The sequence below is a fragment of the Aquila chrysaetos genome, chromosome 2 (assembly GCF_900496995.4).
Source record: "Aquila chrysaetos chrysaetos chromosome 2, bAquChr1.4, whole genome shotgun sequence".
Taxonomy (NCBI): domain Eukaryota; kingdom Metazoa; phylum Chordata; class Aves; order Accipitriformes; family Accipitridae; genus Aquila; species Aquila chrysaetos.
In genome coordinates this window covers 36,208,199-36,224,945 of record NC_044005.1, presented here as the reverse complement: position 1 = coordinate 36,224,945, position 16,747 = coordinate 36,208,199, and the positions used below count along the sequence as shown (strand labels likewise).

The following is a 16,747-nucleotide window of genomic DNA, read 5'->3' as shown; positions in this document are numbered from 1 at the left end:
TGGTTTCCATTTCTGTGGCCAAGATTTGCAGTGGGTGAAGCATGATGTACATCCAACAATTTGTAAGGGCTTTCAAATACTATTGCACACTCGTATTTTCTTTTTTTGCAATAGCTCATTTAGAAATAAACAGTTTTCAAAGTAGCATATTACTTTTAATTTCACTAACATACAATGCATACCAAGAAAACGAACCAGAAGTTTATTACAGTAATGGAGAATTTGCATCTGTGTGAACTCAGTAGTGATGAAACAGGTTCTTTATTTTGGAATGAGATGGTGAGAGGAGAAGTGTACGTATGGTGTGCTAGCTGTCAGATTCCTCAGAATTCCTTCAGATTCCTCAATTTCAGAATGATTTTTTTTCCAGAAAGAAGCTATTCAGAATTTATTTCAAAGAAAGAATGCATAATAGGATCCTTTACCTCAGAATCATTCTAATAAAAACCTTGCTAAAATAATTTTCTTTTAAAAAGGAAAAGGTTTCTATTGTAGTAAATGTGAGAACAAAATATAAAAAACTCATGTCATGTTCCCTCAAATATGTTATAGCATTTTTAGCAAAGAAAATCAGAGCAACTGATGGAACAGGACTTTTCAGTTTTAATTTTTTTATGTAATGTTTGGCATGACTTGGTAATTTTATTTTTTTTTAAACAATACATTTCAAGTAAATTTTTGAGTAAAGAAACAGGAAATTCAATGAATGTTAGTTACCAGAAACCTTTATATTATGTTGTGTAGAACTGAGGCAGGTCACAGAGTTGTATGGTAGCCTTTCACCAATACTACAAATTTAGGTTGACAAAGACCAGCTGACTTTAATATGTAGAATTACAACTGCCATTTTAATCAAAACCTTTGATTTAGCCCTGTCATTAAAATCTTTTTTCTCTTCCAAGTGTGTCTTTATTTGTATCTGATTTGTGATTCCTTTGAACACACTTCCACCATTCTTTGCCATATCTATCCCCAGGCAGATTTGATGATGTTACAAAGTTCTTCAGCTTAAAAGATACATTTGGTTGATGGTCCTACCCATCATTTTCTTATAGGTTTTGGACAAGGAATCATTATTCCACATAGGACATTTCATTATTGAAGGGAAGACTGAGACTGGAGAGATTTCAGCAGGAATACAAAATTTTTGAGACTGCAGTTCCAGCTGAACTTCATGACTGTCTTCAGCCAGTGACTCCATACCTGTGTGGTGTGTCTTATTTTTAACGTTAGCAAGTAAATAAATTCAAATTTTATTCAAATATTTCAGTGCAGTTGACTTTAAACAGAATTAGTTAACCTTCAGTTGCCCGATTATGTTTGTTTGTAGACCAAAAGTATAGGTTATTGAGAGAAGTGTAACCTAAATTCAGAGTCAGTTAAAGGAGGATTAAGCAGTACAGGGCAAATACATTGCTTTTGTGATTAACAGATTTTCACTTCATCACCCATGTCCTTGATTCCTTTAGGTCAAAGCTAAAACTTTCTCAGAGCCCTTGAGTCTATTTTGGCAGTTATCTGAAAGAAATTCAGGAAGTAAACTGATAGATTTTAGTTTTAGATAGATATCATCTGGATATATCAGCAGCAGAGAGAATTGTCCAAAAGTCTCTGTAAGGCTTTCCAATAATGTAAATTCTTAGAGTCTGCCAGCATTTACTTGACTTCTTTTGTCTCATTCAGTTTCATTGTTCTGAGATGACTTAAGCAATGCAAACTGGTATCTCATCTCATTTCATCTCATCTCAAACTTTCAGAGTTTTAAACAGTACCCCTGATTGACTTATTCTACGTCATCTGTCTCATTTTCTCTTCTCTTCTGTGCCTTTCTTTTTACTCTTCCTCTCCCCTCATGCCAAATGTTAATCTTCTTGTTAAGGATGTTAGGATTCTTCTTAAGAATTCACTATCCAAATCAGCTTTTTCTCTATATGCTGGTACTTAATCTTGTCCATATTTCTTGTAGCTTTTGTCATCTGATTAAGGTTAATGTTAGTCATCTTTATTTATGTCATCAAAAAACATGTAGAAACAATTCATCCTACTCTTGGTCATTTAAATATTGACATGGGACATATCTGAGTAACCTTTCTAAGTCTTGTGTTATTAAAACTTATTGGATGCATCTAAGAAGCTTTCAAGACTCCAGACAATGCATTAGCACCACCACATGTTTGGGAAAACACCTTTCTAGAGTATGTTAGAGTATGTTTAGATACTACTGTAGCTACAAGCTAATTATTATAATACATGGTCATGGAAATCTACTTCTGCACAGATTTATATGTATTTATTTATGTAAGATTATTATAAAATAATTACTGGCTTGCAGTCGTTGCAACCTTACATGATTGTAATAATCATGTGCCTTCTATAGTCACTGTGTACCAAATGCCCGAACACAATATGTGTACTAATACTTTTACACTTTTGTCATTTTATATTTATCTAAAATAATTTCTACATATTGCCTTATATAATTTTCTGTAGATTTGTTTAAACACAAAGAAAAAACACAAACCTGTAGCTGCTACTTTGTTCAAACTTCCAGTCAGAAACTTAACAATACTGTCTCAGTTATTTTGCTAGATTTTTTTCCCCTGTACATTCTAATGTATCCATCTTCTTCCAAAGTAAAGTGTTAAAATTCGCTTGAATAGCTGTAGAAATCTCCCTCTCATTCTACAAACATAAATGTTAAGCATACATAAATTTTATTCAGTGTATGATAACAGTCATGGAAAGTTCAAATTTTTTATGGTAAAAGGCATGTATCATAAGAAAATAATCTTTAAAAGTCGTATAAACTTCCCTGATTTGTGATTTGGTTTGCTTAATTTAATTTATTAATGACACAGAACTGAGCAGCTAATAAAAGACTTTCCCAACCTGTTATGTTTAAATTAACGCTCCGTTCTGCCTACTATCTGGCATACAAACAAATATCCATTAGCTTTACTCTGAACAGTTTCAAAGGTCTGTCTTATGCTACAGGTTGCAAGACTAGAGATTAAAGGTAAACTTAGACTGTAGCCCAGATCATTTTACATAAGCTCTGGAGCACCTGAATAATGTCATAGTCCGCAACCTACATGATTTGTGGAGGCATGCTAAATTAAAATATACAGTTAGGTGGGAGCAGGTGTCTTTTCAGCATTTTTCCATAACAACAACTGTCCAAATGTATTTCTGATCTCAATTAATTGAAAAGCTGTCTTCTTTAGTAAGGCCTGGTGGTCCAAGAGTATTATAGGCACACTGCTAGTTGTACAATGAAATGTAAGCATCTGTTTTCGACCTTCCATTGACTTTTTTCACGGCACTGCAAACTTACGTTAACGTGACATTTTGAATTACAGATTCTCAACTTCTGTTTCCACAGTTTTGTATTAATTTTTGCTGCAATAAGTTGAATTATATAATGGTGGTAGTAATATGGTGTGAATACGTTTCATGCAGCCAAACTATAACTCTTGGGTTTAACTCCAAAATAAATTTCCACCTAAATTTAGCTTCTTGGGAATGAAGAGTTGTGGAGAAAAAAAAAAAAAATCTTAGAGTAGTTAATGAATTCAGTTGGTAAATGGAAGGTAATTGCATTTTGATTTCTGACAGTTTTCATTTCATCTTCAATGTGGAACGCTGGAATCTACGTAGTTGCTAGAAGTTCTAGGAATGTTAAAATTCATTGGTGAATAACCTGGAGTTTTTAGAAATGGGCATGGCATCAGGTCTTAAAATAAGAGATAGATTAAATAGTAAACAAATTGCAGTTAGGTGTAAGTTAACTTTCTTACAGACTTCTACTATTTCATATCATGGCCTGGAATTTGAATAGTTAAGTAAAGCTGAATTCCTGCATCTGTGTTAGGAAAAATGGTTAAGTATAGGATGCGTGGCATTGATTGATTAAAATCAGTCCAGATACAAGGCATTCTCCACTCACCACAGAAACAAAGTGTAGAGCTTTAAATACCATCTAGAATTTGTGTGTGAGGCAGGCTCTGTTAGTGGTAAGTCTCAACACACAGCTGGAGTTTTAGGACAAAGTCATTACTAAAGACAAATTCCACTCTTTAAACACATATAGATTTTTTTATTTGGTATGCTAGACTATTATCGATATTTTTTATTTTAATGAAATTGCTGAATTCCTTAGTGCTTATTATTTCCATTTCCTCTAAAGTAAGTCTAGGTGACTTAGATGTAGGCTTCTACAGTGTTGACATCCTTCTGGTAGGCGAATTATGCCACAAATGTCTCTCAACTTCTTTTTGTAGCCTCTGAAAAGCAGATGAAGTTAGTTTGCAGAGAGTCTTCTGAAGAGCATCTCCAGCCCTTCAAGGAGAAATTAGAGGAATTCTTCCATAAAGGTAACCACATTTGAAAGAAAAAAATATATTGGCAAATAGTGTAGTGTTTTACAAAGTTATACATAATGTAAGCTGCATTAAATACCTGTTGCCTCTGAAAATTCCTACTGTTATGGATTATGTTCCTAATGTGCCTAATATATGTTAAGAATAATGGTTACACAGATCTTGGACACCACTTGTCAAAGATATTTGTTCCCTTGATCTCACCCATTTCCTATTGATTTTTTTCTGCTTTGTTCTTCATCATTATTTGTATGCAAAACGAAAAAGATATTCATCATAGACCAGATTTATCAGAGGGAATATAAAGCTTCAAGTTTATAAAAGACTATAATGAAAAATACCTTTCTAGAGAAAGTCCACATATATACATGAAGTAATGGCATCTTCTGTCAATAGTGTGGGCTTATGAACTGGCTAATTCAGATTTAAAGATTTTGTCTTGTGTGAGACAGAAATAGGCGTAAAGAAGTGATTTACCAGGGTAGAGTCTGGAGACAACAGGGGTGAGATCCAAGGTACAATTTGATCATCAGTTCAAGACCATGTAAACGCAGGCTGCTGCTGTTGAAAAGAACAGTCCTGCTCTCTCGTGTTTCCCAGACTATGTGTTCCCAGTCACCTGCTTGTGCCAGCACCATTGTCTCTGGAGCTGTGCAAAATAGATATGGGAATAGATTCCCCCACCTCAGGTTCTAGGAGTACAGACTATTTGGGTAAACAGAGTAAGTGCTGTATTTCTGACGACTATGTTAAGAATTGTTAAGAATTAAATATTACCAAAGGGCTAGTATTTCTCACAGAAATCATGAACAGTTTAACAATTTACTGTTTGAGGAGTCAAGTGAACTATTTGAATCTATTAATCCAGGCAGAATGTTTACGATTAGTGATCATTTAGATTGTTGTAATAATTTACAGATTAGCTTAATTCTTTTTATAAAGATTGTCCTAATGTTTTTTTAATAACTTTATTTCATGAGGCTGTCTTATTAAATACTTTGATAAGTGAAAACAGGATGCTTTAAAAGTAGCAGTCCCTGTTAATTTGTATTGTTAAATAAACTAATATTCTTCTTCACCCTTCTCCCAGGCTATGGAGCTCAATGGATATATTTATTTGATATATTTTTTTCTTTTAGTTGCTAGTGTATTTGGGCAGTATTAAAGTTGCAAATTTCTTGCCACAGAACTCGTAAACCAAAAAAATTATAATGGAAATCTTTATGTCACTGCAGAACAGTTGTATCGTCTTTCCAACTTATTTAATTGGAAATCTTCACTTACATTTTAACAGTAACATCAAGATTGAGATAGTACTATATATATTTCTACAGAACCATTATGATCTCCAACACACTTCTTGATCTTGCTTGCCAAAGTATTGTAGCAGATCAGTGTAATTGTATCTTGTTTAGATTAATTGATTCATTGTACTGTATGAATTACCCTGTTAGAGCAGCTCAGAAACAAACAGTCTGTGTTCTTTCCTCACTACTGGCCAGAAATGCATCAGAGCAGAGCAGTCAATATGGTAGACTCAGGTATAGATCTGGGCCATAATTCAGTTTTGCCCAGGTCTTGCCAAGACCCTAACCAAATGGTGTCTTCCACGGTCATATCACAGATTCTGTATTTCTTATTACACCCTAGATCTCCTGAGGACTGTTGTAGTTAGTCCGGTAGGCAGCTAAGCACCACACAGCCATTTGCTCACTACCCCTCGACGGGATAGGAAAGAGGGTTGGAAGGGTAAAAGAGAAAACTCACGGGTTGAGATAAAGGCAATTTAATAGGGAAAGCAAAAGCTGCGTGCACAAGCAAAGCAAAATAAGGAATTCATTCACTACTTCCCATCAGCAGGCAGGTGTTCAGCCATTTCCAGGAAAGCAGGGCTCCATCATGTGTAACCACTACTTGGGAAGACAAACGCCGTTAACTCTGAACTTCCTCTCCATTCCTCCTTCTTTCCCCAGATTTATTGCTGAGCACGATGTCATATAGTACAGGTTATCCTTTTGGCCGATTCAGCCAGCTGTCCCAGCTGTGTCCCCTCCCAACTTCTTGTGCACCCCCAGCCTACTTTCTGGGGGGCAGCATTAGAAATAGAGAAGGCCTTGATGCTGTGCAAGAACTGTTCAGCAAAACATGGGTGTGTTATCAACACTGTTTTGGTCACAAATCCAATACACAGCACCATACGAGCTGCTATGAAGAAAGTTAACTCCACCCCAGCTAAAACCAGCAGAAAGAATAGCAAATGTATATCACCACAGTCCCAAACAATAAAGGCAACACAGTACCTGGTTTCTCCTGCAAAGCTGAACTACCCTACTTTCTGATGAGTAGAATATGATAAAAATACCCAGTTGATCTTGGAAGAAGATTAGTTCTGCTTTAGAGAAAATTGCAATTTAATTGTGCATTATCAATTCAAATAGAAAAACATATTCCTCCAAACATTTACCTTGTTTATGCCTATCAATGTGAAAATTGAGATGCATTTACCCTTGTCAGTGTAACAGAAAATTTTATCCTTATGTTTGTGAATAATGTATATATTTTAAAAAAAAAGGAGAGGATACATTCCTGCACGGTGTCCTGGGACAATGTGTTCTTTGTATAAATTATTAAATTTATTGGATACTTTTTAGTGTTTCAGGTTTTTTGTGTTCTAGAAACAGTAAAAACACATGAATTACTTGTCCACTTTTTTCTTAAGTTCTCTTGTTCTCCTTCTGCTTTATAGTATTATGTTTTATGGTATCTAATCATACACATTCAGTTTTGTCTAATATAACTTCTTATCTTTTGACCTTTCTGTTTCATCTAACTTTTTCTGAGGTGAGTTGTCAGTAGGTTGTCAGATCCTATAATTATTGATCCTAATTCTCCTTCAGTCACCTGGTTGATTTGAATCTTTATAATTGATGGGTGGTACTTCCTGTGGCATTAGAATAGAAATCCTATAAAATTCTACACTGAAGATAGGTAAAAGTAACACAGAAACCCATCTTGATTTATGGTACTAGAATAGGCATTGGACAAATGTCAAGCTCAGAGGTTCAGTTTAGATAAGTGTCTGCAAACTCAGCTGCTTCTCTGAAATTAGGAGTTAACTGATAATACTGAGCATCCGTTAAGCATCTGCTTTCAGTTTTGTTTGTTTAAAAAAGAGTTGTGGCTGGTTCAAGCAAATGTAAGAAAAAACTGTCTGTTATCTTTCTGCCAGCTCACAGCAAGTATCCAAAGCTCAGATGCTTTTCTGAAACTTCTGGCTTGAATATAGGGCTGGAACTCACAGATATCCAGGTTTTTCTCACACGCACAACTTCCCATCATTTCTAGTCCATACTAAGTTGGAAATACTGTAAGAAAAAAACCATATTGATTTGCTTAAACTGAACTGTTTACATTTCCTAATTATAATTAATACCAATTAAATCTAATACTTGCTGTGTTGCAACAAAAAACACTGAGAGTGTTATGGAGACTGACATTCTAAAATGCTAGAGGGGATAAACTGTACTTCTGCTGATGTCAGTGCTGTTTTGTATAATTGGATGTAATGTAGCCTACTGCCTTCAACAGGGAATTAGGTGCCAGAAGCTTTCTTTAGGTTCCATTCCCAGTTTAACTACTTGACATATGATGCTAGGATAGTTGGTTAATATCTGTGTCAGAGTGCACTTCACTTTTCTGGTACACAGAATGTTAAATAATGATTCTTGCTATTTTTTGTAGCGAAGGATAATCTTTGTCAAGTACTTTGTGATTCCCACATGAAAGACATCATGTGTAAACTGTGTTAATACTTCAATAGCTGTATTTGATATACCCATGCTTTTTGAAAACAGCTTAGATTATTCCCCAAGTGGAAATAATCTTTAGTAGATTAAATTATATGCAACAAATTATATTAGTTTTACTATAATATGGAGACCTAAGAATTACTATAAATTCATATACACTTACTCTATTTCTAGTGGAATTACTGTATGGGTTTTTTCAGAAATATGTTCATAATGTTTTCCGTTTAAACTGCCATAATATGCAAAAAGAATTTTGAAATGATGAAATTAATGGTTGGTTTGGAAAGCTCCTTAATTTATTAAATTCTTGCTCAGAATTGCTTAGAAGAAATCTCCTTTCTTGATATGAAGCTATCTCACACACAAAAAAAATCAGAATAGTTAGATGAATATGAGAAAGATGCAAAATACTCTACTTTGAAAAGGAGAAAAGAAAGAGTTTGGTTACTGCAGCTATGAAGGTCACTAGAAGGGATGCTGGCCAGTAGCCATTGGTGTTAGTTTTTCATGACATTTTTTATTCTCCTTGTTCATTCTCTCAAGAATAATACAAACCAGAAAGTAAAGGACATACAGGAGTAGCTGACTAGCCTTAATAAAACTTATTTCTTATTTTGCCGCTTAACTGTTTCATATTGTTTGTCCATTTTAATAAATGTGGAAATGCATAACACAGATTCATGCAGGATCTTGCAAAATCTGGTCCCAAATTCCCCTTCATTGGTTCCAGGTCAGAAAGTATGTAAAAACTTTAATCTGGGCTCGATTTCCTCCCTTATATACTGGAATGTGCAAATCAAAAAGTCTTTACACTTCATAGCAGTTAGCATAGGAAGAGCACAGCTGCCTCTCTTTATTTCTCTAAGAATAAAGCATCTTGATGATGATGACTTTGCTATTAAAGGAATTCATTTAGTTTACAGCAGAGACTGGGATGCAAGTAGTCTGATGTCAAGACACAACAGTTTTTGAAAATCATTAATAGTTGAAAGCAAAGCTATTTAGGAAAGGCACATGATACACTGAAGTGTCCAAGGTAACAAGCAAGATTGGGGGGGGGAGGGGGGGCAGGGAGGATTTGTCAAATAGAGTAGATCTGTTGAGATTAATCCCACAGTAAAAGAAATTGTCCTGTGTTTAGAATTCTAGCCTAGCACTTAGGAAACATTGGTTAAGTTCATTGCTTTGCTACAACTGCTGAATGTCTTACACTACATAAAAGATCAACACTGTGTAGTCATGGGACCGTACAGTAGAAAAATAGAGTCATAGACCAAGCTACTCACTACAGCATTATGTCAGGAGGTAGTGCATTTTTCAGACAAGGTTAGCAACCACGTGGAAATTGTCAGTAAATCTGATTTTTACTGCTGAGTGATTTCTTCTTAACAATTTTAGCCAGGCTGCAGTAGCTACCTGGGCATGCATCCAGTCTATTGTGCTTTTTAATGTATTTCTGGTGCAGAACAGGAGCTTTGATCCACATTTCCGCATTTGCCTGTTGGAATGCACCATAGAGGCTTGTTGAGCTAGTGTAGTGGGAAAGAAAATAAATAAATTCTATTAAGGCTAGCCCCCTTCACTTGGATGTTAACTACTTTCTGTGTTATATTATTCTTGGGGGGATTATACCAAGAAATTAAGAACTGTCATGAAAAAACAACATCCAAGTGTACTGGCCAGAAACTCTCATCAAAACTGCTACACTCTCTGACATGAGAATAGGGAAGATAAACATGGGGACTTGTGTGATTCTGTAACATACCTGGCTGCCTAAAAAGGTAGAGTGCTAGCTCCTGGCCTTTTCAAAAGTGTGAAGCAATTTCGCATTAATTGTTTGATCTAGGTTACTGCAACTACATAAAGAATTGTTACTTCCTTTCTCCTGCATGTCTCCATGCCTTCGTGCCTCTGTATCAGTTCCACCTTCATAACTTTATTTCCAGAAAAATACTTTCAAGTAACAAATTCTCATTGGATACTGCAATTCTGTATTTTCTTACAAATTTGTTCAGCAGTAAGAAGATTAAGTACTGATTCTGTATTTGGAATCACTGGTTTTTAGATCACAGAGTTCTGAGTGAAACCTCGTTGAAGTATATTTGACTTCTTTTAACCAAATAATTGAAACCATAAATCATTTAGACCTTGATTTCAAGCTAGCATCCAGGAAGACATTTCTATTATTGTTGGTTTTCATTCCTAATATCCCTACTCAAATAATTTTATTATCATATTACTTGTTACCGTCTTAAATTTATTTTCACCCAACCTTACTTGTTTCTATTTTCTTCCTCAACAATACATGAAATGCCATCTTACAATAGCTTTCATATAAGAAATTTACACCACTAACTTTTCTTTAACTCTATTGTAGTATATTTCAGCTGGCAAAGTTTCATTTTCTTGTTGATTATTTCCTACTTGTTCCTGGGTATATAGATATTCTATCTTAAATGTTGTTCTTGTACTATAGGTGCTCATATATGGTGATTTATTCTCTTAATCTAGCAGCACCTGTTGTATTAACCCAGGGAAAGCAACCTTCCTTCTCTAGTTTATGGCCCCATACGTATTTTGAGTGTAGGACAATGATAGTATAATTTCTTATATTACAGCAAAAAAAGTCTTTCACTCAAAATTCTACTGCTTTTCAGTCAAAGTAGTCTATGATGTATAAAGCAGGATGCTAACGTCATTTAGTAGTAGTGAATCAGAAGTCAAGAATACTCCAAGACACTGTTATCAGTACCGTCTTCACAAAACAATATTATTTCTTGTTTCTCTCTTACTGTCAACAGGACATACCTTTATAAATTTTAATACAGTCAAAGATTAGGAAAAAATTTACATTGGCACTTATTTCCTTTAATAGTCTGAGAACATTATATTGTTTTTAAAACAGGTATAAACATTACGTTTTAAGTCCTTACTCATAGCAGTTTGGTTGAGCTTGCCTATAATGACTTCCCAAAATATCAGAAACCCCTGAGAAATACTTAAAATTCTTGCTTCTTTGCAATAAAAATTTATCTTTTCTCCCCAAGAAGAATATTAACAGAAAGAAAAATATTCTAAAACTGTATATGAAACTAAGTCACATACTTGTCTTCCCATTAGTGTTGTACTCGTCTACCTTAATCTGCATATCAGATTATGGTACTTGTGTTCCATTTTATTTGTAAAGCTGTTGAACATTTTAATGCTGAATAAGGGAAGCAAGAAAATAAAAAATAATTTTTAAGAGTACTGAATTTCAGTAACAGCTGCCTTTTAAAATATGTTGTATAAATAACAGCAACAGAGCAATAGCACTTACAAGGATCTTACAGTTGTCCTGTTTTTGTTACCTGCACTTGTGAAGCTGCTTCTGTCAACCAAAAAACATATCTCTCTAAAGATAACCAGTTCTACAAGACATCAGACTCTCTTGCAGATTCTGTGACTATCCAGTCTGCATATCAAATACCGATTCTTCCTTTTGTGAATAAACTTTACAAATATGAAGACTTACTTATAACTTCAAAGCTTTATTTTCTGTTCTACTTATAACTCTTTTTTTCCCTTCATTTGTTTTCACTGAGATGTTTTATTATCTCTGCCACACATATGCAGTTCTCACATTAAACAGTGTGGGAGGATATTTATGTCCAGTGTCAAACATGAAAAATATGTCATACTTCCTTGCAGTGATAATGTTTGCTTAAAACTTTTTATCCTTCCCAGCAATGATATTACAGACCAGGCAAAGTTTGTGTTTAGATCTGGAACGCTGTTTTATATGCTAGCAGCAGAATTACTTTAATCTTTCAAACTGTTTGTGACAGTCATAACTGTTTTCATCACTCAAAGATCGTTGTATTTAAACAGATGAAAGAGTGATTTACATAAATTGGCATGAGTCTGCAAAGCACAGAACCTTATTGCTGTGGTACTCTGAGATTGTATAGTTAGACAATAGCCTCAGTCCATAAGACACCAAATAAGGTGTCCTGGAATGTGATTGCATCCATATGCCTCTAACTAATGCAATATTGACAGTGAGCTGATTCAAAGAACAAGAATTTGCTCTGAAATGAATGTTTCCTCCTACACTACCAGAAGAATTACCAGCATCAAAGTCCTGAAAATTGATCTTAATTAAAACTATTACTCTTCAGGAAGCTTTCAGTTGATTATTTTTGAAACAGATATACATCCAATTGCTACAATCAGTTCCACTATATCATGAATTATATAAAAATTGGAGGGTTACACTCCATTAGAATGTTTAATATAGAAGGATTTCTAATTAAAAATGCAATGTCATCCTGTCTTAGAAGACAAGGAAGGAATCTCTTAGAGACAACAGCTCCTTCCAGCTTCTTTTCAATTTGATTGTGTTATACTGAATTACTGTGGCTGCTGCAAAGTCACTGGCATTTCATGATAGGGAGGGATTTCCTATTAATAGCAACTGAGTGATGAAATGAATGTTAGTGTTGATACCCTTGATTTAATACAAAAAAATATTATGTATATGATAGTTATAAAATCTATACCTAGAATTACTGATGCCTTAATATAACCACTAACAGCTGTCTGGAGTCTAACGTTTTCTTTAAATTCTCATCAAAACCTTTATTTTCTGTTCAATTCCACTGGATTTCTTCCAGTGCCTATATCATAGGCTTATAAGTAAACAGAACCATAGGTTATATAGTTTGGGTTTTCACAGGGATCTTATTAGGCTATTCTTTTAGTCCAGCTGCTTTCTTCTTTACTGTATTCTTATTAATTTCCTGCATGATTTCCTATTTATCTACTTATCTTCTTCTTATCTTATCTTATCTATCTTATCTTATCTACTTATCTTATCTTCTTATCTTCATTATTCTCTGTACTGCAGTCAACTCCACTAGCATGCAGTTTATCTGAATTTACTCTCCTATTGACATTTTTGTCTTACCCTATTTGTGCGGATATTCAATGTCAATGAACTACATAGAATTTAAATCCCTGTCAGAGCTTTCCTTGGCAGGAAATTGGGATGCTTACTGATTCATTACTTTAGATGATATATCCTATGAGCAAGTGCTTACATCTATGGAAGATACTACTACAAGGAAAGAGCAGAGTCAAGAATTGGAAAGGATTGGGTAGAATTAATTAATTTGCTTACTAAATAATGAAAGGCCCAAATACACTTGCTCTCAAAAGACTTTAATAGCTACCATCACAATGGTCACTCTTGCTTTATGTTTGTCCCCTTTCTTTGTAATTTCACACCATAGTCTTTGGATTAAGCTTGGAAATACCCTTCACTGCTACCATAATACAAACTGATTATGAGAATAGCATGCTTAATCTGATATGCCTTTATGTAGAATTTCTCTGTAGACTTTTGTAATTTTGGTATGTTGATAACTTTTCTCAATTATGTTTTGTACCTGTGCAAACACATGAATATCCTGTTTTAGTGCTTTTGAGCATGATTGATAAAAATATTAGATGCTGAAATTTTCAGCAGGAAATTGGAGTGTTCTAGATTAGGTTCTGTTATGGTGTAAACTGTGTTTTGCTTTTTTAAGCAATGATAACAGGTAAAACCTGTAGGCCAGACAGGAAATAGCCATCAGAAGAAAGCTTCTTTCTAAGAAAAAAGGTAAATAAATTTGACACCCAAACTTGTTGAACAGGATGTAGCAGGACCATTTGTTTTGAGAACAAAAATAATAATCACAATGTTCATAGGACAATTCTCAGAAATTTGAAGCTAGTTACAAGACTAAGCACCAGCTTGCTACTAAGCTCTCAAAATTGGAGAATGACACAGTAAAAACATGTGGATGATACACTGTTGTACGATTACAGCTGTGATAAAAGACACACTTCTAAATGTAAGAAAAGTCTGATTTCAGTTCAACATTCAACCTCTCCCGCAACTTCTGTGATATCTTTGTGCGTAAATACTTCAGATGCCAGGGCAAGATATTTAAAAATGTACCTTTCTCCTGCAAAGAGCCCTTACAGTGCTGCCTTCTGAACACCTTGACAGAGGCGGAGAAATCAGCAGTTTTATTTCTCTTAAGAGAGGTAGGTATGGAATTGACTGGCATGGTACTTCTTTCATGGCATGGAAATCAATTCAAACTTTTAGCATCAGGATTTTTCAGCTATCTAAACTTTGTCCCAAGTCAGCTATTTTGAAAGCGTCTAAAAAATATTTCTTAAAGGACTTCTTTTCAGCTACTGTATAGCATATTTTAGGATATAACTGTTTGTACAAAGCACGTGTATAAAGTCTTTCATCTTGAGAATGCCTTACAGTCTGAAAATTCTCTCCACAAAGTGTTGCCATCTCTGGAGCGGAACATGGTATCAGAGAAGGTCCTAGTGCCCTCGGACAGGCGGGGATACCTGACTAGACAGAGCAGTGTAGCTTCTGTGGCCAAGCAGAAAACATTAAACATTAAAGAATATAATGCTAAAAGGAAAAACTGCTATATAGAATGTATTTGGTTTGATTATCTATAGAGTTATCGGTACAGTTTATCAGTAAATGTTTATAATGTGTTTCCTTACCTTGAGTTTTGCACAAAGGGCCTGACCCAGCATTGACTTAGAGTTGAATGGGATTTGGATAAGGAATATTTATGTTTAAGATTATTTAAGCTTCCCACATCAGGGATTCTTTCCTTACGTGTAATTGGGCAGTTGCTAGGACAGAGAATCCCCAAGCTTAATTAGGAGAGCTGACTCTACATTTCTGTTTGAAATAATGGTAGGGGAACTTTGACTTTCCTGCCTTTTAAATGCCAGTCATTTTTCATTTTAATGTAGTTTGATATTGGTTTGGTTTTGATGTGAATTAAGTAAATTGTCTCAAGATTTAAAATTTATTTTCAAATTTAAAAAAATATTTCCAGGCATTTCCAAAGTTTATTATTATTTTTACTTTGCATATGAATTTTTAAGTCCATTCAACACTTTCTTGTTCTAATGGAGAAAAAAACAGAGGAATTAAGCTCATTATGACTGCATTATTGCAGCAGCATGAATGTAGATACCAATGATATTGGTATGGTTTGTGTTAATTATTCTTAGAAATAGTTTTTGTGGGTTTTAGTAGATAAGATCGAATCAAAATGATAGTCAACTAAAACTTCAACTGTGACTACAATTATATAGAACTCTTCTACTAATAGGTCAGTTGGAATTGCCCCATTTTTTTAGGATTTTAGTTAAATGGTCGTTATCGTGTATTTCTGTTCTTCTGTCTGCCTTTTTCATGGACCTATTGTTATTATTGAGTAAAAGCCATTTCCAAGAGAGAGGAGGTACCTCATGAACAATAAGGCAATAATAAAGGCCCAGAGGTGCAGTGAGCAGAATGTCTGCAGTCATGGGCTTAGCTGCTGCACTCACATGCCCTGGTCCTGTTATGTAATACTCATACTTTCCTTTTACATGAGGATAAACATGAACATGTAAAAATGTTTACATCCACTGTAGGGGAGGAAAAATCTGGATACTCCCAGCATAGAGTTCAACAGAAAATAAGCAAGCTGTAAAAAAAACAGAATAGATCAGGTAGATGTGATAATAATTCTTATTTTCCCAGTCTTAAATTAAGCTAACGTGAGATTTTTTTCTTTTGTATACACTCTCATTTCTCTCATCGTGGTATCTGAGTGCTTTCTAGGAATGAATTAAATAGCCTGACTAATGTGTCGCACATGCTTTACTTTTCCTGTCATCCTTTCCCCGTAAGGAGAATAGTAGGGTTTTTATTTAGAAATTTAGAGATCCTTTTTAAAAATATATTCTTCTATGTGTTAATTAAAAAGAAGGCAAGCTTAGGAAAAATTTATGCTTTGTACTTGAATGCAACTGGGTGTTTCTTGTAAAAACATTGATTAGAAGAATCTAACAAAATACTTCTTAAAGTTAGTATCCTGTATTTTATTTGTGGCAAGCAGGAGAAATATTGCAGGTCCAAGTTTGCCTCTTTTTTTACGTTTTGTTTCAAATTACAGGCCTTTCAAACTAATAGCTAGATAAATTTTCATGCATAAATCTAAATTGTAGAATAACTGTGAGTTAAAAGCAAGAATTAAGTACATTGGTAGTATGAAATCATTTGACAAATATTTGTGATTTTGTAGAGGAAATTACTACATTTTTGTTTGGGAGATTATTGAGCCTATATTATGATTTTTTTTTTTTTAACAATCTATCATAACTATTTGTGTAGAATGAATGTGGTCCAACAGAGGTGATTTTTCTGTTGATGTGTTCTTTAAGTAGAAGTTAAATAAAATACACATGCTTTTTCATAAAGACATATGTGATTTTTGAGCAATATAATTTCTTTATTTTGTACTTGTTCTTTCTTGTTTAATTCTACCTATTTAAATTTTGTATTTCTCAAGCTGAATCTTAGGGTTTCATACTAAATATGAACCTTTATAAACAGAAAGGTTGTTGGTTAAAAGTCCAGAGTTTTATTGGAAAAATTTTTCTCTCTTGTATAAGGCATACTTTTTTTTTTCTTAAACAAGATCCTGCTAGGTGTTC

General features: G+C 34.3%; 1 protein-coding gene across 7 annotated transcripts in view; it reads left to right on the top strand.

The window, feature by feature from the left end:
• FMN1 (formin 1) overlaps positions 1-16,747 on the top strand; it is a 208,851-nt gene that overhangs the window by 153,979 nt on the left and 38,125 nt on the right. For all 7 annotated transcript variants that reach the window (XM_030041745.2, XM_030041760.2, XM_030041739.2 and 4 more), the window contains one exon: positions 4,281-4,373. In XM_030041745.2, coding sequence (XP_029897605.1) covers positions 4,281-4,373 — 93 coding nt within the window. The remainder of the gene's footprint in view (positions 1-4,280; positions 4,374-16,747) is intronic.